General features: G+C 44.3%; 1 protein-coding gene across 1 annotated transcript; it reads right to left on the bottom strand.

Moving 5' to 3' along the window:
- Window positions 1–1,142: 1,142 nt before the first annotated feature.
- On the bottom strand, window positions 1,143–22,039 carry NXNL2 (nucleoredoxin like 2). The gene is made up of 2 exons (XM_001376109.3): window positions 21,308–22,039; window positions 1,143–1,756 (listed from the first exon to the last, which is right to left on the bottom strand). The coding sequence occupies exons 1-2, from the start codon at window positions 21,607–21,609 to the stop codon at window positions 1,588–1,590; spliced, it is 471 nt and encodes a 156-aa protein (XP_001376146.2). The 5' UTR covers window positions 21,610–22,039; the 3' UTR covers window positions 1,143–1,587.
- Between the last annotated feature and the right edge of the window lie 1,903 nt (window positions 22,040–23,942).

Raw genomic sequence — 23,942 nt, 5'->3', positions numbered from 1 at the left:
CTAAATAAACTCTTCCATTGTCCTTGGCAGGAGCCCGTCGGTGCATTGCCAGGCACCCCCTCAGCATCCCGACCACTTTCCGAGCCGAGGTGCAGCTCCATATTTACTACACTGCTGTGCGGGTGGTCTTCTCCCCTGAGCGTTCTTTGAGCTGTTTTCATCTCTCTGGAGCTTGGCACACAGTGCGAGTTTAGTAAGTGCTTATTCATCGAAGTCGGCTGCTCTCCCTTCACAATAATCGTGCTCATCCATCCCTCCTTCTCTACACATCCTGCTTCCCCTCTAGGTCAGGACCTCATAACCACGCTGCTGGGCTCTCACAGTGACCTAAGACTTCTCCTTCCTTCTCTGGCTCTCGTGGCTCAAAACTGGTTTCCACCCAGCTGCTAAGATGAGCTTTCCGCAACATTGGTTTGAATATGTTCATTCCAGGCCCCCAAGCCTCAGGTGGCCAAACATGCCCTCCTTAGCCTTCTGCAGCCCAACCCCAAACTGTCTTGGCAGGCACCGTTATTCCCAATTATGTCCTCTAAATTCAGACCCAACCAGACCGCCTGGACTCGCCCTGCTGTCTCTGAACTCCCTGCACTCTTACTGGATGTCTCTGCTGCATCTGGAATGCGCTTCCTTCTCCTCTCCCCTTTTCAGAATGTCTATCTTCATTGGAGAGTAAACTGAGGCAGCAGTTTTTCCCCGAAGCGAGGCTTCCCATCTAGGTCTTGGCATTTTCTCCTACTCAGATACTTCTGCTGCCCTCTGTCTGGTCTTTCTTTTTGTCCTTTAGTTTCCTATACTGTATTGGGCTCCTCTGGGTACGTACTACATCTCTCCAGTAGAACACAGAAGCTCCTCAACCTCGTGGAATGACCACTGCGAGGGACGGCTACCTCAGCAATACAAGATGCGGGACAATTCGGAGGGACTTAGGACAAGCGTGGCCGTAGACCTTGCCCAGCTCGACCTGCCCCATCCACCCCGAGACAGAAGGGGAGCTCTAAAAAGGATGCTGTCTAAGACAGGAGGATGGGGGGTCTTCGAGACGCCCCAAAAGAAAAGCAAAGGAGAGATTCCAAGAGAGGAGAGGAGAGATCTTCGTTCGCTAACTCTCCGAGACCATCTGACCAGGAATAAGCGGAGACGGATAACAGAAATAGGGTTGTTTATTGAAGCAAACATAAACTGCATGAATAAAGTCGTTTGTCTATTTGTATTAGCAAAATAGGTTCATCAGCAGAACTCTGTTAGATGAAGAAATGCCTGCTCTGCTCCTTGGCCTGAATCTGTGCGTAGCTTTTCAAGACTGGCGTAGGAGCAGGTTCGTTAAGCCCTCGGTAGGGCTCCCAGAGTCACTCTTCAGTGACAAAGGACCCTACACTGATTAGAAAGGGGGGAGATTTTTCCTGAGAACTCTGTACCTCGTGCTCTTTCCTGGGGCCTCTATCCTGAACACATAGCAACACCCAATAGAAAGCTAGTGCCTTTACCCTTTGCTTTGCTTGCATTATGCTAAGAACAGTCGGCAACACGACTGCAGGGGATGTGACTATCCCCAGGCCTCCTGCTACCATCTCTGCCATCTCTCCAAATTCAGCCAGAAAAATTCTGGAAGATGTCGGCTCCCTCCAGCCAGCTTTGGAAGCAGGAGAGTCCTTGTTCTCGGATTTGCTTCCGTCCTTTGTCCGTGATGACTTCTCCAGTCTGTTTCACAACCACCAGCTTAGGGATGGCCGTGATGTTGTACTTCTTCTTCAAATCGCTGGGAATGGAAGAAAAATGGAGGAAAACGGTGAGCATTTCATGGCAAAGAAAGATGGCAAGAGTCACACTGACTCAGTATTTAGGGTCCCCTCCATCAATATAGCACTGACACGGGCCCTACCAGCCAGGGGACCCTAGAGTCATGCAAAGTAACAACAAAATCCATCCAGAGCACTGAAAGGCCTTGAATCTCAAAGGGGGTAATGGAGAAAACTGAGGAGTAAAGGGGGTGCTAGCAGCACCTCCAGAATGCAAGCTATGCGATAAAGTAATAATTAGTAAAATTAAAACTAGAAAAATAAATCCGCAAAACAGACTGGATGAAGAAAAATTAGATAAAACTACAAGCAACAACCTAATGTTCAATGAACCTAAAAACATAAATGTCCGGGGAAAGAATTCTCTGACAAGAGCTGCTGAGCTTGGCATAATCACAAGATCATAATTGGAGAGTTGGAAGGGTCCTAGGAGACCATCTAGTCTAATCCCCTTATTTCCCTACATAAGGAAGGTGAAATGATCTACCCACAGGCATGCAGCTAGGAAGCAAAATTCAAACTTGGGTCCGATATCAGAACTCTTTCCTTTGTGTCATGAAATTGGGATTAGTAGTTTTTTGTGGGACTATTTCTTTCTCTCTTCACATCCTCATTGCCAAGGACAATACCTAATACATATTGGGGGCTTAAAAATGTTTTTTAAAGATACTACATGACTTAGCTCTTCCAGCTAAATGAGAACTGGGTCTGGGTCTTGTTTATCTGTGTGTTGATTAGAGGCACAGAAGATGATATCAGATTTGGAACTGAATTCAAATCCTGCTTATGCCAACTGGGTAGCCTTGGGCAAGTCACAACCTTGCTCAGTCTCTTTTTCCTCATCTTACAAATGCTGCTGATAATAACATCCAACCTCATAGGATTATGGGGACAAGCATATATTTAGTTTTCATTATGTGCCAGGCCCCGGGCTAAATACTGGGGACACACACACACACACAAAAGAGGAAAGCAAGGAGCTTATAATTAAATGGAGGAAGATAACACACAAAAAGAAATTGAAAAGCAAAGTGGAAGAAGGGGGGATGAAGCCCAGAAGAGGGCAGGCGTGTGGGGAATGATGAAATGGCTGTCTTGGGCACCCTGCTGAAATGGGGTATTTCAGAAGAGCTCTCTACTGTCCACCTGCTACCCTCTCCACTGTCTGGGAGGGCACGTGTAAGTTTCAAAGGCAGCCTCTTGCAGGATGAAAAGCTTCTGGAGGGAATGATGACGTCCAGCAAGATAACGGACCAGACCAGAAATGAGATAACCTATGTAAAGGCTTTTGTCAAACTTGAAGCACCACATAAAGGCTGCTGTTGCATATTTCAACTTCCACTCAGTAAAGAATATAGTGGGATTGTTGTAGAGGAGGCAGAGCCAAGATGTCAGAGTAGAAGCAGGGAGAGCTAGAACGACTGAGAATTCTCTCCAACCAACTTTAAAATGACACCTCAAAACAAATACCGGAGTGAAAGAACCAAGAAGAAGGAATGGAGCAACTTTCATGCAGAAAACACACAAGGTTCTGAACCTGGGTCCAAGCCAACATCCAGACCTTGAGATCCTGCCTAAACCAACAGCGGTGCACCCCCCCCACGCCCCCCCAAAAGTTCCCAGCCTGTAGAAAGGTCTGGAATCCTGCCTGGTATACCTGATCTATGTAACCTGTAAAAGAGAATTTTATTCCCTTTGTCTATTTTAAGTTAATCAATCAAGAACATAAAATATCCCTACTTAATACTGAGTAGGTCACTAACAAAGAGAGTTCCCATCCTAACCGGCCACAAGTACGTACCCTCCTTCCCCTCCTACCCCCCATTGCTAGGCAAATTGGAAGGCTATTATTGATTCCTGAGATGTGACTAAGGAGAGCTGATGGGTGGAGAAAACTGTATATAAGTGGGAGACTGAGAGAGAGCCTTTATTCTAGCACTTCATTGTTGTCAGCTCTTAGCCCTGTGTGTGCTAAAGGTTCTCGGTAGTTTTGGGTGTCTTTTGGCTCTTCAGATTTTGGTTTCCTGATCCAGACTTTGGATTCTGGTGAAGATGTGGCTTCCTGCATTGGAGACTCGGGCTGAGGAGGGATGCTTACTCTTGCCTCTTTGGCATGGGAGAGTGCCCTTTGTGGCTCAGCCTCTTCAGTGTCAGTTTTGGGTTGTTGGAACACCTGATTGGAGACACTCTTCATGGACTGGTGAGATTCAGATTCCTATTTGCAGTCTAGAGGCACTAGGATTAGGACCTAAGAATATTTTTAGCTAGGGAAGATTTTCTACCTCCTTCCTATATTTCCCACTTTAATATTTCTACCTTGTTGTAAATAAAACTGCTAAACAGCATTTTAACTTAAGAATTTAATTTTATATATGGGAACCACAGTCCTTTTTTAAAATAATTATTACTTTTGTCAAAGCAAAATTTTAACTATTACAAAACTCAGAGCAAGGCCCAGCATCCTAGCCCAAGCTTATGGTGAGGATATGAACTCCAGCACAAGAAAGACTGCAGAGCTAGCCCTTATAATGCACAAGTCTAAGTTATAAGTCTTAGGGTAAGGCAGTCTACAGTGTGCCTAACTTAATCAAACCCAGAGTGAGACCAAAACCCTCTACCTAAGCTTGAGACTAGGCTTTGAATCCCAGCACAGGGTAGATCACAGTACTCTGAGCTCTGCAAGCCATCAGAAGTCTCAGGGAATGACTGAATCAGCAGTGGGAGGTGGGAAGAACCAAAACTTGCAGAAACCCAGAAATAGAGTTAAAGTTAACATCAAGGAAAAGCTGAAATTTAAGAGAGTGCCCTCTCTACCCTGAGAATAGAGGCCATCTTTAAGATAAAAGTGAAAGTCAAGAAAAAGGCTAGGAAAATGAGCAAACAAAAAAAAATCACCTAGCCATAGAAATTTTTTATGGAGACATAGAAGAGCAAGGCACAGACACAGAAGAGGACAGTGAAAGCAAACCAAACACATGCAAGGCCTCAAAGAAAAATACACATTGGTCTCAGGTTTTGGAGGATCTCAAAAGGGATTTCAAAAATTAATTAAGAAAGGCAGATGAAAAAATGTGGAGGAGAAAGAAAAGCAATACAAGAAGAAAATAACATAACAGCAGAATTTGCCAAATGAAAAAGGAGATTCAAAGGTTCATGGAATAAAATCATACCTTAAAAAGTAGAATTGGACAACTAGAAGCTAATGACTTCATGAGACATCAAAAAGCAATAAGACAAAGTCAAAATAAAGGGGGAAGAACTGAAGAAAATGTGAAATATCTCATTGAAAAAATACAACTGACTTGGAAATTGGATCCAAGAGAGACATTTTAAGAACTACTGGACTATCTAAAAGTCATGATAAAAAAAAAAAAAGCCTTGACATCTTAATACAAAAATTACCAAAGAAAACTGGCCTGTTTTCTTGAACAAGAGAGTAAAATAGAAATTGAAGGAATTCACAGATCACCTCTGGAAATAAATCCCCAAATCACAACTCGTAGGAATATTATAACTAACGTCAAGAGCCCTCAAGTCAAGGAGAAAATAATGTATGCAACCAGAAAGAAACAATTCAAATACCATGTAGCTACAGTCAGAATTACACAGACTTAGCAGCCTCCACATTAAAGTATCAGAAGATTTGGAATATGATATTCTGAAAGGCAAAAGATCTAGGTTTATAAACCAGAATCACCCTTCCAGCAAAACTGAGTATATTCTTTCGGGGGAAAAGATGATCATTTAATATAAAAGATTTCCAAGAATTCCTGATGAAAAGGCCAGACATAAAGAGAAAATGTGGCGTCCAAAACACAAGACTCAAAAGAAGCATAAAAAGGTAAATAAGAAAGAGTATGGCACTGAAATCTTGTTTTTTTTAAACTGATTTTATTGTTTTTAATTAATAAACATTTTTTTCTTCTTTCTCCCAGCCCTACTGCTCTAATTGAAAAAAACCCTTGTAACAAATATGCATAGTCAAGCAAAACAGATTCTCTTGGTGGCTGTGTCCATAAAATGCCCACCTCATTCTGCATCAGGTAGCATTCCTCATCACTGATTCTCTGGTGATGTTTGGGCACAACACTGATTGCAGATTTCTTAATTCTTCCAAAGTTATTTATCTTTACAAGACTTTTATCATTTAGGAGCTTATCTTAATGAATTATTGGTCTAAATCTAATTTCTGTTTTTTCATTTTCTCAGAAGTTTTCATCAAATAGTACTTACCCCAATACCTGGAACCTTTAGGGTCAGAAAACACAAGACTACTATGTTTATTTGCTACTGATATAAAAATGCTCTGTTGATTGCTACTACTTTATATATTATAAAGCAGATATATAATGTGTGTACATGTTATATAGTATAGTAAATTAAATATAGTACATTAAATCTGTAACTGATAGATCCCCTTCCTTCCCACTTTTAAAATTATTTCTATTAAGAGTCTTGACCATATTTTGCTCTGTATTCCTAAAAAGATTTGGGTCATGAAAACTTTTCACAGATAATTTCTCAAAATATGGCATCTGAGCAATTTTCAGGGGCCCCTGAGCCATCTGGACATGCTTAATTCTGACCACTGCCTTCCTAGCATTGGCTTTGCAAGCTCTCAAACTAGATTTGGGTCTAGATGACACAACTGTACTGTCTACCCCCTTTCAAGCTCCAGTAGACTGCCAATAGCTCTAGTCACTCTCTAGGTCAACAGGGACAGAGCTGCAGGTTGCCCTCATCCTTAGTTCTCTGCCCTGGGTGGCCGCTGCCTAAGGCTGTGGGATGAATCTGTAACCCTTGCCCAGGGCACAGCTAGAGGTGTCCAGCCTCAAGTCCAGCCCTCACTGGAACCGAGACCTCTCCTTGTCCTAGTATAGAATTTCAGGACCTTGAAAGATTCCGTTTCAGAGACTTGTGTGAGAAGTCACGGCTTCTGGTTGCCGCTACGCACACTCCCGTATCTCCAAACTGCATGTCCCAATCCAGCCTCCATGATGGAACTTTTGTGCAAAACCTCCTTGTCGGGCCCTATTTCACAGTGTCCTCAAGCCTCGGGCTGTCTCATCATGCAAACCTGGGCTAGACAAAATGGCTTGTAACTCCGTCTGGAGCGCTTTCTTTCTTTCTTCCAAAAATAAGACCAAAAACACCTTCCCCGCGGTCTCAGTCTCAGTCTAGGCAATTGGGGTTAAGTGACTTGCCCAGGGTCACCAAGCTAGCAAGTGTCTGAAGCCATATTTGAACCCCCGTTTTTAGGCCTCGCTCTCTATCCACTGATCGGTCTAGCTGGACCTTTGGTGCTCTTTCTCGATCCTCTCAGGATAGTTGTGGGGGAGGGTTTAGTTGTTCTGCTTTCTCCTACTTCACCATCTTTGTTCTCAAAGTTTATTAAAACAATATCTTGCATCATGTAACAACATGCTCAAAATAGATGTACAAGTTAGATGTTAAACTGAAAAATTAGAGAACCAAATCAGGTGCCTCAAAGCCATGTCGGGCGAGAACCCTAGAAGAGGAAGCCAATAAAGCAATATAATCAATATGATGAGGATACAGAGAATAGCGTCCGCTGGGGAACAGCCCTCTTTAAACACAAATGAAAGCAAACACTGTTTCCCTGTGGATATGTAGGTATATGTACAAATGGGCGGATGTATGTGAATATGTGCATTGTGTTCTGTATAGGAATACCACACATATATGTAGCTGTGTGTGTATCTGCACACACATACACAATACACACATATCTAGATTGTGTTCTGCACGCATGCAAATATCTGCTTGTTTACACACAATACATGCATATACATATCTGCACGCATGTAGAGTCAATTCTCAGCATCTGCATGTTTGCTTTCACAACTCCAGATGTTCTTGGGATTTCATTAGGGACCTTATTTTCACCTTCATATGTTGCCCGTCATACTTATTCACGGCTATGTGCAGCAAAGGGAAAACGGAGGGTCTGAGGCAAGCAGGCAGAGTGGCCAGTCCCTGAGAGGTGCTTCACTGGGCTCATCACCCCACTATGAAAAGAACTCTGGATGCCTCAGTTTTGTGCTGTGATTCTGTCCCCAGCGCAGGGGCACATCCTTTGGACGCTATGCTCCAAGCACGCAGTCAGTGCCATCGTTTCATGAGAAATGAAAGGCATCAGATAAACTTCCCACTGAAGCATCAGCTTTTCCCTTAAGGGTCTCAACCAGAGCTGAAGCTCTATAAACCAACAGACATAGTTTGAAGCATGACCTGTGCGTGTCTGACTCTAGAGAAGAAGACTGATAGGCAGAAATGAGTCGGGCATGGATCTCTACTGCTATATCTCATCTGTTTGTCCAGTGAGGTCTTCTCTAGTGTGGGAGGAGAGGGAGGGAGAACTGAGCGGTTTAATGAAACAAACAAACAAACAAATGAAAATGTTTAAAATCTACACTAGCTGTGAAGGGCACAAATAATTGTTGAGGCGATATGGATACTGCACACAGCATCTTTCAACAGTAGTGACCCAGGAAAGGTCCAGCAACTGTTTCTCCCTTGTTTTCAGGGGATGGCTCACTTAGATAGCTTTACAGTAAGTCGTATAGAATATCGTACAATGACCTCAGACTGCCAACTGACAGAGTGGGAGATAAGATTCAGGTTAAAAAATGTTTAAGAACTTTATTTATTGTAGAGTATTTAGGGTACTGATAAATTTCATGTCATGAAAAGTGAATATTGCCTGAAATAAAATGATTTTATTGAGACATGAGCACAAAAGGTCACCGAATTCTAGGGAATTTCTAGCAAGAAAAATGTTCTGTGTGTTACTATTTTGTCTCAGGCACTGCATTTTGTGGGATACTTCATGGTTACTACGTTAGGAAAAGTGCATAGTATCAGAATTAATGTTTTGTTATCTAAGACATGCATAAACATATATACATATATCTATTCGTTGGAGAACGGTTCTTGGTCTTACATATCTGTGTTAATTCCCTATATATCTTGGTAAGCTGTTATCAGAGATATTTGAAGGGATGGTTTCCCCAACCAATGGCTACCCTCTGCTTCCTTATTAGATGTAATTATGTGTCATTACCCACTTTATCTTTTCTGATCCCTTCTGTTCCCTGTTGAAAGAATAATTCTCCCCCATGACACAGCTTTGAGAGACACCTCATTTGGTTTTCCAATTTTTATGCTGTAACATTTAACTTGCATATCTATGTTGAGCTTATTGTTATGTATGATGTAAGACATTAGTTTAGTTTTCAGGGAAGTCATGATAGGAAAGTAGGAGGAAGCCGTGCAAGCAAACTTTCTCTTACAACTATTCTGACAAATGAAAAGAAAAAGCACCAAACTGAGTAGTGATCAGGAATTACAAGGAGAAAACACAAGCCTTTTTTCCAGCCCAAGTAATAAATACATATATACACATATGTATACATATATAAACATGTACACATGTGTACATATACACATAGACAGCATGTGTGTGATTATCTATTCCTATTATATAGAAACATATAAACACATATAAACATAACAAGAAAGTAAAAGATAGGACAAAAGACCTCCAATCACAGCTCCAGAAGGTTAAAGAAGCATATGCCATCCACCCCAGAAAGAGAGGTGATGTTTCAATGGGAAACATATTTATGAACATAGTCATGAGGGAATTTGCTTGGCTTGATCCTATATTCTTCTTCACTTTCTTCTTCTTTTTAAGAAAAAACCCTTAGGTTCTGTCTAAGAATTGATACTAAGTATCAGTTACAAAGCAGAAGATGAGTAAGAGCTAGGCAAAAGTAACTTGCCCAGGGAGGGTCATAACACTGAGATCAAATTTGAACCCAGGACCTGCCACCTCCAGGCTGGCTGTCTCTCCACTGAGCCAGGTAGCTGCCCTCTATATACTTTTTACAGATGTAGCAGGAACTGGTCAGTGGGAACCTTAACTTCAGAGAATTGGCAGTGTGCTGTACCTGCTGCCTGGAATTGGCGAGCCTGCATCTGGAAATGAAGGGTGATGGGTCATGAAAAAGCCTGCCTCTCTACTTCAGAAAACATGAGGGTGTTTTATGATGGATTCCATTTGCTGGACTAAAATTGAGGATGCTTAGAAAGAAGACTCTCATTGGGCCACTTAATTTCTCCTTTTCCTGATGGTGAAGGAGACAATAACGGCTAAAATCCTGCAGATAGGGAAAGATGTAAAAGTAGTGGCAACAGCAGCTTTTTGCTGCCTAACTTCCTGTCTTACTACTTGGGTTTAAAAGATAGCCATGAGCATAAAATGTATATTTCTTCATCTCTCTGCACTGATTCTTCCCTGCCCTAGGGAGAAAGAATTCTGAAAACAGCATGTACTAGGCTATGATCTTCTGAGCACTGAGAGGCTGGGTTAGTCCTCGTGATACGCAGGTGCAGGCTTCCCCTGGATGCCCCCAACCTCAGAGGTATCCTGGGTCAAAGGATGTAAGGAATTCCTTTTCCTTCCAGTGCTGGCTGTAGGATGCAGCCCGAGCAATAGCGACTATGAGCTAAGGGGCTTCTGAGAGAGACGCTCTCTTTGGTTCTCTCCCTAGCTTTTTGAAGAGCACAGCTATGCACCTTCCAGCTTGCTTCTGATAAGCATCTGTTTGTCTCTCAGATATATAATCATGCCCTGAACTGCACAGTTCACCTGCTTTGTCTCTGAGGCATACTGCCTCGCCCCATCAGCCCATCTCTGGTTACATGGCTCCTGTTGTCCAAAGGGGATGAGAATCCCAAACTCCATCTTCTCTAGGAGGCAGTGTTTCCCGACATCTGCCTCCTGATTATTCAACTTAATATGTGTCTCCATTCTTAACACGGTCCCTGGAGCCTGTCATTCTTGGGGGAGCGAGCTTTCTCAGCCTGGGGTTTCACTTAGGGGCTGAGACTTCACACCAGTTTGTCAGCAGGGAAGCCAGTGTAGACGACAGGTTGGAGCCCCTGGAGGATGCCTGCCTGATTCAGTGCAGGAGTGGATTGATTCTGAGGTGTCCTGCTGTAGCAAGAGCACTGCCCTGCAGCACTGACTATGCTGAATCTGGGGGTAGCCTTGGTAGGGCAATGCTCTGGAGAAATCACTTCAAGTGACAAAGCTGGGAATGGCTGATGGTCAGTAACACAATAATCCCAGGCAGCTCCGAAGGAGTCATGATGAAAGATGCTGTCTCCCTCCAGAAAAAGAACTGCAGATCGAGGCACTTACTTTTTACTTGACTTTCTGGTATGTGTCTTCTTTTACAACATGATAAATATGGAAATATGCATTACGTGATTGTACATGTATAACCTATGTCAAACTGCTTGCCTTCTCAGGGAGAGGGGAGGGGATCAGAAAGTGGCCGAAAACAAAGGTTGAGACTGGTTTTTACATGTAATTGGGGAGAACACAATAAAATATCATTGGAGCAATTATTAAAAATTAATTAAAAGAAAAAGAAATCACTTCAAGTTTGAACCCATTCTCCTCAATGACCCAAGTGGTAAGAGCAGAATTTCCCCTCAGGTTAAGGGGATGTAGTTTTGTTCTTGCTATATCCCCGTGGTAAATGTGGTGTTTGAGCCATATATTAATTTTTGTGAGCCCATACGGGGTTTTCTTGGCAAAGATACTGGACTCGTTGGCCATTTTCTTCTCCAGCTCATTTGACAGATAAGGAAACGGAGGCACACAGGGTTAAATAACTTGCCCAGGGTCCTGCAACTGGTAAATGCCTGAGGCTGGATTTGAAGCCAGGTATTCCTGACTCCAGCCTAGGCACTCTATCCAGTGTCCCACCTAGCAACCTTTGGTATTAATTGGTTAATTGACCCTGGGACACTCATCAGAGTCAATCAGTGGTGTCAGGGAGATGCTAAATGTGGCATGGGATTGCTATGGAAGACAATACATAAGAATGGGAGATACAGCCAATAGTTAGGTTGATCGCCAATATTCCCAGTTGCTTTAACTTGCGTCTGTCTCTCGGTGACCCCATCTGGGGTTTCTCAAAACAAACAAACACACTGGAGTGACGCGCCCTTTGCTCCTCCAGCCCGCTTTATAAACGAGGACCTGAGGTAAAGGGAGGGAAAGGGGGCCCAAGGCCACAACGCTCTTAGGCCTATCGGGCCCTGACTGAATTGAGGCTCCCTCACCGGCGGCCCTGAGCGCTGCCCACAGCTCAGAAATATTCAGAGGAGGGCTTTTAGGCTCTTGGCAGAACCACGATTTTAAATTCGTGACACAACGCAGAGGATCACAAAGGAAACCAGCTGCACCGAAGGAGTCAGTCAATATTTCAAGAGAAAAGAAAGTCAGCGATTCCCTTAAACCCATCAGTGCCTGCCCCTCCCCCAGCCTGCGTCCTACAACAACAACCACCAGCACCGTATAGAATCCTGAGGGGAAAGCCGTGCTCTGGCTCTGGGAACCCCAGGTGGCTATGAGGTGGAATTGGGATAATTACCCCCGAGGCATTTCTCACACTGCACAGAGGTTTTATGTTGTAATAGGGAGGGAGGGAAGGAGGGAAGGAGGGGGAATCGGAGAGTCTTCCCAGCACTCAGAAAGAGAGAGAAGAGAAAAAAGGCTAACCGGAGCCCTACGTGGGCCATCTTGAAATTGTTAGATATTGGAAAAGAAAAGCGAGCCCTCTCCAATGGAGACACGTGGTGTCCGGACGTCCTCCCTTTCACTTCTACAATGGGAGTTGTTTTATTAAGCTCAGATGAGAAATAAGCCCACTGGAGGGTTTTGAAGAAAGGACGGTCCCGCGTACATCCAACTATTTCTAGCCATCATTTCTGACGAGCAAAGAACTAGACCAAAGCAGAGGATCACCGAGAACTTGAAAAAGTTTGCTGGCAACTCGCTTATTTCCTGGCGGAGAGTTTTCATAAATCTGGAGCAAAACCAAACAGAAATAAATCGAGTGACCAGAAAGTGCATCACCGGCTCAAAGATTTTCTGTCACGTCAGGACCTTCCAGGCCCTGCATTTCACTGACGTTGCCTTCGAAACCAGGATCCCCTCCGTGTCTCAACAAGGACGATGAACAGATTCCAATAGAGGTACGAGTGTGTACCTGAGAGTGTGACGATGGGAGGTTTCTCATTTAGTCCTCAACGGATTTGAGGACTTATTGCCAGCAGTACTGAAGCCCCGTGTGTGTGTTTCACTCTCTTGTTGATTATCTGCTATTATTCTCCAACAGGAAGTTCTCAGGCTTCATTCTAACTGTGTCCTTTGGCCAAGTGATGATTCTTCTGATGGACTTGCTTTTCCTGCCAACCTTCAAAGAGGTGATTTCTCCCTTCTCCTACGGGATTAAGGAAATCCCCGGCCCTTCCCAGGGTTACCTGATTTCAGGAGCTTTAATCCTGGAAGTAATCCGATTTACTCCATCTGTTACTCTCAAGGCTGGCCTGAGCCTAGCATAGGAAGGACAAATCTGCCCAGGCACTACTTTCCACTCTTTTTCTGTTTATCCGGACCCAGCTAAAGACAGATCTAACCCCAGCCATGAAGATGTAGACCGCATGTTTTGTGTGTCTACGTGTGTGACTATATGCACGTATACACACATACATGTGCACAGACACAACACACCAGCCATTCTTTTCATAGGACAACTTTAAAAGTCAATGGAATTTGAGGTCATTGCATGATCTTTCCATTGTTTCTTGACTAGATCTGGAGTACTGTTTCCTCAAGGAAGCGTATTTTGGGTGTCTGACAAGCTGGAGCATTTCTAGAGCACTAGAATGGGGAGGAGGCTTGAAAACCTGCCATTTCTTCCTTATTGAAAAGAATTGGGAGCCTGGAGAAAAGAACACTGGACAGCGTGGTGGGTGCCCTGTGTAAAATGGGTTCCACCCCTCCTGTTTGGGTGGAAATTGCAGACTTCGATTTCTCCTCAATATAAAAAAAGTTTCTAACAGTTAGAGCTATTCCAAAGCACAATGGACGCCTTTATGCGATACTGAATCGCCCACTTTAGTTATTCAGGCAGCATTAAAGGGCGGCTGGTGGAAGATGTTATGTTCCAGGAGGGACTCCTACTTAGCAGTAAGTGAAAGGTTTTGGCGCTAGGATTCGGTCCTTCTTTACGCCCTTCTTTTGCTTTCCACTGTGACGATTCATCCAAGCTTACTGTTCTCTGTATGAGAGGCTATTCCAGATCCTTGAAAATCCTTTATTCTTCTGAAAATCTGACTGTGGGGCCCCCCATTCCACTGGGCCTTTCTTTCTTCCACGAGATGATACTTGAATAAAACAGAAGCTTCTAGTAGAAAGTAAACTCCTTCGAGACAGGAATGTGGATATTTTTTCTTATATCTCTCCAGCACTGTGTCCAGAGTGTGGGCAATTACTGGATGTTTGGGGCAAATGGAATCAACAAATGATAGTGCCCTGATCTGATTAGTCATTTCGTTTGGGTATGTTAAAGGGCATTCATGAGTTACTAAGTTAAGATCCCATACGGGGTAGGTGAAATACTAAAATAAAAATTAAAGGAGTTCTCTAGAGAAGCCCAAAGAAGTATCAATATCACTCCCTAAAGGAGTCACTTTAACTGCAGGAATTCCAAGCCCTCTTTTTGGCTAGTAGGAGAGCGATTGACAATAGCGAAGACAGAATTCTTCTCCATGGTTGACAGACCTATTGAGTATATGTAAAAATATGCTGGTATCTTTTTTCCTTCTCTGATTTAGATTTGTTTAAAATGTGAGAAAGAGACAATTCAATAAGTTATAAAGAAGTGATATAACATAAAAGACGTGCCAGGCTTGGACCCAGAAAGACTGGAATTCCAATTCTGCCTCAGCCCCTTACTGTTGGACCCTGAGCATGTCATTAACTTCTTTCAGATCATATTCCCATGAGAGACAAGAACACTCACCTCACAGGGCTATAATAAAGATCAAATGAAATAATTTCTACCTGCTTAAGCACTTCTCGGTCTCTTTTGCTAGGATTTCAACCTGGTCATGCCTACTGAGCCTGGGTATTCCTCAAGGTTCTACCCTTTCCTCTTTTCCTTTTCTTCTATTTCACTTGGTGATCTGCTCTGCTCCTATAAATTGAATTATCTCCATGTTGATGAGTCTCAAAACTGCTTTTCCATACGATTGGGGATGTAGACTCTAAATGATCACTCCTTTGCAAATATTAATAATATGGAAATAGGTCTTGATCAGTGATACATGTAAAACCCAGTGGAATTGCTCATCGGCTCTGGGAAGGGGGAGAGAAAAGGGGAGGGAAAGAATATGAATCATGGAACCATGGGAACAGATTCTAAATTAATTAATTAAATAAATAAAATTAAAATTTAATAAAAACAAAGCAAAAAGCACCTCTACTCATCCAGCCCTAACTTCTTTCCTGTCTTCTAGGCTTTGCATCTCCAATGGTCCGCTGAACATATTTTGTATTAGATGTACAGAAAACACCTTAAATTCATTATATCCAAAACCAGTCATTATCTTCCTTGCTAAATCCTCCCTCCCTTCCCCAACAGTGGGAATGTCCCATACTCTCAGGCACCCTGGCTCAAAATCGAATAAATATCCTGCGTTCCTCCCTCTTTCTCACCCTGCCATATCTGGTCTGTTGGATCTAGTGATTCTAGTTCCACAGAATCACTTATATCTGTACCCTTCTCTCTCTCCTACAACCCTCTTATAGACCTTTGTCAACTCACACCTGGAGCACTGCAACACCTTGCCAGATGAAATCTCTGGGCTGAAGATCCAGACTTTAATTGGGACTTTAATTTAATTGATAATAGAAACTCCGTTTTATTGGTAACTACAATATTCCAACACTCTGCACTAGGTCTATCTTCTCTACTACTATGATTAATATTACATTATTCGAGTTGATAACTTACTCTTTCTAAAATCAGAGCTGCAATTCCCTACCTAAATCATTATGTGTGGTTTCTTGTTTTATAATCATTGACATAAAATTAATATAGGCAATTTCCTTGTCACAAAAAATAGACAAAAGTAGACAAAAAATAAAGAAAATGTAATACCTTACCACAACAATGAGTTCATCTAAAGCCCACGGACAAGATATTGTCTCTAAGGTTTCATGGTTTTTCTTTTCTTTTGGGCTTAAGAAGATTCATTTGAGATAAAAAGTTCTGAGTTCAGTAACCATCATTCTGAGTCCCCCGTTGGGAAAAATGCAAACACCTGGGCTTCTCGGTCTAGCCTCGAGTTTTTCTACGTATGAAGTGAGTTCTTGACCTCTTTATCATTGAGGCAAAATTCAGTTCACTAGAAACATTTAGGTAATAAAATATAGCATCCATGGAAAGATGGGCTTCAGGAGGTGAAGTTGAGGAAAAGGACAACCTTTTCTTGGGACTTTCCCTCATCCTGCATTCAAGGATTCTCTCTAGTATCTCTCTTCTTGTCATAGCTCAGCCTACCCTTTGTTCCATGTTTATTCTAAGCTCTCAAATCCAAACATTCAGAATCTGTAAGAAAAAAAAAATTAGAGGCCTATCATGGATTTAAGGGAGGGGGGGGTGGCAGATTGCCACGATTTCCTCTTCTATATTAGAGTAAATACCGAGTATTGGTTCCAAGGCAGAAGAGCAGAAAAGGCTAGGCTATGGGGGGTTAAGTGACTTGTCCAGGGTCACACAATGAAAAGGAAATTGCCTTTATTATTTTTATCTTAGGGATTATAAAACAAGGAATCACGTGCAATCTTTTAGGTAGGTAACTGCAGCTATGATGGTAGAAAGATGTAAACTATAATACTATAATGTTAATCAAAGTAAAGTAGAAAAGATAGCTACAGTGTGGGATATTGGAATGTTATAGCTACCAATAAAATTGAGTGTCTGTTATCAGCTTTGGAATGTAAAGTGCGCAGCTTAACTGAATCCTGATTCCTGATCAAGATGTCAGAAACACTCATGGAGTCAGGAGGAGAGATTAGAAACTTATTACAAGGTAGGCTGGTGTTTGCTTTTGGGAAGGCCTCATATTGACCGCAGGTTGCTCAAGGGTTTATGGCTCAGAGAGGTACCTTTGGTTTCTCTGTAGGAGTGAGTTGAGTCTGATTATGTCAGTCTATCATTTGTAGTATCAATTAGAGATGACTGAAAATTGTGTCCTGATCTGATCCGTTCCCAAATTTTCTGTTATTGTTACTTTCAAACTGCAATTATGCATGTGCTGGTGAAACAGCATGGACTGACTGTGCACTCTAAAGGGCCAAGACATTGACCAGACACCCCGATCTTTGGGAATCCTTCTGATGTCCAAACATGGCTCAACTGGTGCTAAATCACCAGCCGAATATGAGCAAATAGGGGCTTCCTGGTTTAAATCTGGCACTGGAACTTAGTAACTCTCTTAGCAACTATTTCCTTAACTTTAGTAACATATTCTATACATCTGACTTATTTAGTCACTTATGTTAATTACCTGTTAAAAGCCTATAAAAACTGTGAACTTCCAAAAGGCGTCTTTGCCCCTCCCCATGGGTGTGAAGAGATCTCAAAATCTATTTCACCCACAAATTAAAGGTAGATACTTTCATCCCAGAACGATGGCTCAGAGCTTTCTTTATTTCCTACAACAGCTAGGAAATATCTGAGGCCAGATCTGAACCCAGGACCCCCATCTTCAAGCCCTGTTTGCTCTCCACTGAACCACCTAGATGCCCCCTTATAGAGTTCTTTTACATAATTCTAGGATCAGTTACAATAAGAAAAGATTATAAAATGAAGGAGTAAGCAGAGATAAAGAAGAAACAAAACAATCATTCATTGAATATCATTTGTATTCTTAGAGACAAAAATCTAATGAAAATAAATAACAGTAAAATATCAATGACCTCACAAAAGCATCAGTCTCTCTGTATAGAACGAACAAAGCCCAAAAGAATATGGAAAAAGAAACTACTAGAAAAGGTACTACATAACTGGAAGTTAAGCTCCTAAGATAATATTTAGAGTGCATAGTCATACAATTATAGAACATTTATAGAAATAAAGATAATTATTTGGAGAAATATTAATTCTGCCTGGTAGCATTATGTCATGATAAAAATCGCAACATGACTTAAATTATGTTCTAGATTTGAGTTCCATGCCACCCTACCAAAGGGTTGCTTTATAGAACTAAAACCCAAAGCAAAACCCTCGGAAACAGTCAATTAGGATCTGATAAACTTAAGCAGAGCAACTACTGAGCTCGGATTTCCCTCTTGAACAAAAAGGTTCCTCAGATAATGAATGCTATTGGTTTTATACTAGTAATTGTTGCAATCGAGCTAATAGCCAAGCTCCATGGAAAACTATATTTTATTTAAGAGGAGTTAAATTTAGACTTTTACCATCTAGTACAGAAGCTCCAAATAGACATATAAAGTTCATCCCGTAAAAGAAAAAAATGGCGGTGAAACTTGCCAGATGGCTAGATGAAGAATGACTACCTAAATGGAGGTAGAGGTAGGTGTTCACTGAAGTGGTTAGAGTGTTAGCCTTGGGGAGGAGAAGACTGGAAGCTTGACACTCCCTGTGGGACCAAGCTAAGTCACAACTTCTTTCTGCCTCAGTGTCCCCATTAGTAAAATGTGCATAATAATAGCATCTCTCCAATAGGGTTAGTGTGAGCATCAAAAGAGAAATAGGTAAAGCACTTCACAAACCATGAACTGCCATAGAAATGCTAATTATTACTGTCTGAAATTAAATAAACACTCATTGAGCACTTACTGTGCTAAGAAAGAACTGGGACAAGGAGAGGCAAAAGCTATTCCGTAACCTCAAGGAATCCACAGTCTAAAGGGGGAAATGACATACAAACAAGCTCTGTACAGGACAAATGGGAAGTAATGACGAGAGAAAGGTCATAGCATGCAGTCTCCTATAGAAGGAAGTATCTTAGTTGAGACTTTGCAGGAAGCCAGGGAGGTCAGTAGTCAGAGCGTTCCAGGCATTGAGGAAGACAGACAATACTCGGGCTCAAAGATGGAGGGTCTTGTTCTTGGAGTGCCCAGGAGTCCAGTGAGTGCCACTGGATTAAAGAGCCAATGTTGCTGGAGGAGCTGCGTTATGAAGGGCTCCTGGAGGCAAAAAGACCAGGGGAGGGTGACAAGATCAGATCTGCCCAACGGCTCCTCCTTATGTATATAAAGTAAAATTTGGGTCCTCTGCTTTGTTCCATGCCCTTTTGCACAAGTTAGTCTGAAGGTGCCTTTCTAGTCTGTCCTCTGCACACATTTTCTGCTCCAAACTAAGTGTGCACTACAGCCACACCCCCAGGCATTTGCTCAATCAATCAGTCCCTTTTCTTCCTTGGTCTATTGAGTATCTTTTTTTGAGGAAGATCTGACTTCAAATGTGACTTCACACATTTAGTACCTAGAAGACCTTGAGCAAGTCACTGAACTTTTATTTACCTCAGTTTCCCCAACTGTTAAAAATAGCTCTGCCTTGCAGTTACTGTGAGGTCAGATGAGATAATGCTTGCAAAGTTCTTGGTACACAGAAGGCATTATAGAAATGCTGTTATCATCATCATCATTATTTCTCTTTCTTCTGATTCTTGGTTCGTAACTCCAACTCCCTTCACTCTTGTGTCCCTCCTGAAAGCAAAACCTTTGAAGTACCAAGTTGGAGGTCCCTCTTGTCTCAAGCTGCCATGCAATTGCCTTTGGAGAGCATGTCCTCTAGTCATTTATTTTCTGCTATTTCGGCTGCGTCTCTAACTGTGAGGCCCAGCTCTATGCCCTGCCTTTCCTTTATGAGCCCCCATTCCAAAGGCCACGCAGTACCCCCTGTCTGTCTCTATACTAGCTACTGGCTGCCACCTTCCCACCATCTAGGCGGTTAGAGATTTAACGGGAAATGGAGGGCTCAAGAAAATCACGGTGTAAGCACTGAGTCCACGAGTCCCCTAATCTCCGTGGCATGAAATAGATATCGCATGAATATTTGGAAGCAGGCAAGGCAACAGAAGGGGCGTCCCTACTAAATCTGAAGGTGAATGATGCCAAGGGAGCAATTTCTAGAATACCTCAGTGGAAATTGGGGTGTGGAATGGAAGCATTCAAGGGGAAGGGCTGTGACACTGGGGCTCAGGGAGTGGGCTTTGCCCCAGAGAAGGGTATGGGTGCTACTAAAGGGCAGTTTCCCGGGGATAGATTTAGGATCTGGGGGCGGGAGAATTTGATCACGGGGAGGCCGAGTTTTCAGAGAATGTCGTGCCTCCTTGGTAGGCGTCCCACCCCTTTCCTAGGAGCAGCGTACTTGACTATCTTTGTTACTTGTGGTTTGCCATTTCCTTATCCATTTTATCGATGAGGAAATCGAGGCAAACAGGTTTGAATGACTAGTCCAAGGTCACGCAGCTCATTCAGATCTGAACTCAGAAAGACAGCGAGGCTTCCTGATCCCAGGCTTGGCGTTTTACCCTCTGTGCCATCTGGCTGCCTCAGTCATCTTCAGTTACAAAAGAGAACTCATATCACGTTAAAGAGTTCCCAGGAACAAACCCTCGCTAATGAAGCGTCTATCAGGAGGTTAACGGGCCTCCCTGAGGACAAATGGAGCGGAGCCCTCACTCAAGCCTAGTCCAAGTCACCACTTTCCAGTCCAACCTCCTCCCGTTCCGCAGCCTCCCAGTCACAGCAGAAGCCGAGCAAACAGTCGGAAGAGGCCGGCTCTACAGACCACCTCGTGCATGCCCGGGATGGCGGCTCTCCCCGGGGCTCCCCCCTTTTTCTGATTATCGCTCGCGCGGGTAGGAGGGTGGAGCTGGGGGTGCTTCCCCGTCTGCCTCGGGGCAGCTCATGGCTTTAGGAGTAAAACTTGGAGGCATCCAGGCCAGGCCCCCCGTTTCGCAGACAGACAGACTGAGGCGTGGATCGCCTCCAGGCCCGTGGCTTGGGTCCAGGGCGGATCTGAAGCCCGGTGCTGGACTCCGTTCTGCTGCCTTTCCCAAGGAAAAGCCTTAAAAGTCTCCGGAAGCGCCACAGCTCACCAACCATCCAGCGAGCACTCGCCTATCCCGGGCCGATTTCCGGACAAGCTTTCGGCGCGGTTTATTACTCCACAGCTAACTCGACCGATTCCCGATCCACCCGGCCACCCCGGCGCCGCGACGGCTGTTGTGCTGCTGTTCGCGGGCTCTCTAGCTAGCGCCCAGCACCGCCTCGGGAGCGGACTTCCAAGAAAGGACCAGGACTCGCCCCCGCCCCGCCCCGCCCCGCCCCCTCCTTTCCCAGGTAGGTGAGGGAGAAGTTAAGCCAAGCCTCTGGGCTCCAAACGAGGCTCTGTCGCGAGCTAGCCCAGGAACTCGGAGGATTCTGGGTGCTCGCGACAAGGAGCGGCTGCGGTCCAAAGGAATCGACTTTTTAGGGGAAGCCCCCGAGCCGGGTTACCAGGCGATCTCTTCCTCTCCTCCTCGCGAAGTTGCCCCCGCCCCCCCCGGCCCCCGCCCCCCCCCCCCCGGCCCCCCTCGCTACTCACTGCTTGAGAGGGTCGTGAAAAGGCAGGGCCAGCCACTCCCCGTGCATGTCGTGCATGTAATCGGCCATCTCCTCCGGGGTCCGGTCCGAGGAGATGAAGACCACCTCGAAGGGGGCGGGCGGCTGGGCTTCTTCCACCAGCTCCGTGTAGAAGTCACAGAGGAGCGGGGTGAAGTCCCGGCACGGCGAGCACCAGCCCGCGGAGAAGTACAAGCCCACCACCTTGTTCTGCAGCACCTCCTCGGGCTCCACGGCGTCCCCGTCCTTGTTGACAAGGATGCGCCCGCTAAACACGTCGGCCATCCTCCGCTCGCCCTCTCCTCTGCGCTAGTGCTCGCCCTGCCTGCCCCGGGGAGCCGGAGAATGCGCCCCAGAGGCTTCTCCTGCCTCCCCGCAGACGCAGACGCCGCCTGTGCCGAGTGACACAAGAGGAGCCGAGCTAAAGGGCGCGCGAGCGAGCGCGCTCTCCTCCAGGCCAGCCGCTCAGCGCAGCTTCCCCGAGACCTCGCCGGGTCCCTTTCGGAGCGGACACGTCTCTGGGCTCCTGCGCTTCCCCTCACGGCCGCACCTGCTGATTACCCCGCCCCGCCCCGCTTCTAAATAACGGACTGCCCCGGCTTCACATTTGTCCAGGACAGCTCCGGGCCATCCCCTCCCCCCAGGCTTCGGAGCCTCTCTTTTTCCTGTTGGCTCTCCAGAGAAAGGAGCCACAGAGAAGCCCGAGAAGACCCATCCAAAGCCGAGAGCTGTCCGCAGGGGATCCCGCGTACAAGCCGAGAAGCAGGACAACGAGCGTCCAAAGGAGGCTGGAGAATCCGATTTAGGACTGTCGAAAAAAGGGAAGAAGGACAAGAAAAAAGGGGGCAGCTGGGTGGCTGGCTCGGTGGATTGAGAGTCAGGCTTAGAGATGGGTTCAAACCTGGACTCAGACAATTCCCAGCTGGGTGACCCTGGGCGGGTCACTTAACCCTCACTGCCTAGTCCTTAGCACTCTTCCGCCTTGGAATCAAGTAAGGTAAGGGTTTAAAAAAAAGAGAGAGGAAAAAAAAAAAGAAAGAGAGAAAAGAGGGAGGGAGGAAGGAAGGAAGGAAGGAAGGAAGGAAGGAAGGAAGGAAGGAAGGAAGGAAGGAAGGAAGGAAGGAAGGAAGGAAGGAAGGAAGGAAGGAAGGAAGGAAGGAAGGAAGGAAAAGAGGGAGGGAGGGAGGGAGGGAGGGAGGGAGGGAGGGAGGGACATTCATGCAATTTTCAGGGACAGCTTTTCCAGAGCTACTTTCAGGGACTAGGAATGGGGGATCGATGCCCCTAGGCAGGACATGGAGTCCGAAGTTCACAGCCAAGGGAAAATGTTGGAGCTGGAGGGAAAGTGAACAGAATCCTATCTGCTGTCCCTCTGGAGTTACTTTTCAGAAGCAAAGACAGGCTTGGAGCTGGGGAATGTTGTTTGGAAGGGTTGCTACTTTTTGTTGGATGATGATTGGTTAGTTTATTTTTCTTCTGTCCAATAAAGGCACAGCTAGCCACAGCATATTCAGCAGCCTATGGAAGAAATGATTCTGGGGGAATACAATTTCTTCAGGGTTTTTGATGACTGTTCAACATCATTCAGCATCACTATTTCCTGCTTTCCCTTCTACTCCCATCCAGTCAAATTCAGAGAATTCTACATTTTGTAAAACTCCACAGCCACTGTTGCACCTGGGAAAGTAGCTGGCCATGATGTAATTTTCTCTCTCTACAAGCATAACCAAGGCATAGAGGAGCAATCAATCTGTTCCTCACTTTAGGTGGAAAGCAGAGTTTCTTCTTTAATGAACTTTAGGATACAAGGCAAGGGATGAAGGAAAAAAAGCCTGGACAACTCTTGGAGATGGCTTCCCTGCCTTTTAGAGAAAATTTATCTTAGGACATGAGGTAGAGGCTCTAAAATATGTGGCTCTGACCATAGTACACCCCTTGGTGGAAAGGTCCTAAATTCTTGCTGCCCACAACCCCTGGGTGAAGTATTGGTTCCAAGGCAGAAGAGTGGTAAGGGCTAGGAAATGGGGGTTAAGTGGCTTGCCCAGGGTCACACAACTGGGAAGTGTCTGAGACCAGATTTGAACCCAGGACCTCCCCTCTCTAGGCCTGACTCTCAATCCACTAAGCCACCCAGATGCCCCTTGAATTATTTTCTCTTTGACCTAGGAGCTTTAGAATTTGGCTATAATATACCTGGAAGTTTTCATTTTGGGATCTCCCTGAGGTAGTAAAGAGTGGATTCTTTCAATTTCTACTTTATCTTGTTATTCTAGAAGAGTTTTACTTCATAATTTCTTGAAATACGATGTCTAGGTTCTTTCTTTGATCTTGGCTTTCCAGTAATCCAATAATTTAAATTATATCTCTTTGATCTATTTTCCAAGTGAATTGGTTTTCCTATTAGATATTTCACATTCTCCTTTCTTTGTTTTGTTTCTTGATGACTAATGGAGTCATTAACTTCCACTTGCCAAGTTCTAATTTTTAAGGAATTGTTTTCATCAGTTAGCTTTTATAACTTTTTCCATTTGGCTAATGCTGTTTTTTAAGGAATTGTTCTCTTCAGCATTTTTTTTTGTGTCTCTTTTACCAAGTTATCTTTTCATAATTTTAATTCT

This window comes from Monodelphis domestica, chromosome 7, assembly GCF_027887165.1.
Source record: "Monodelphis domestica isolate mMonDom1 chromosome 7, mMonDom1.pri, whole genome shotgun sequence".
Classification (NCBI taxonomy): domain Eukaryota; kingdom Metazoa; phylum Chordata; class Mammalia; order Didelphimorphia; family Didelphidae; genus Monodelphis; species Monodelphis domestica.
Note: the sequence above shows the minus strand (reverse complement) of the source record. Positions and strands in the feature narration are given on the sequence as shown.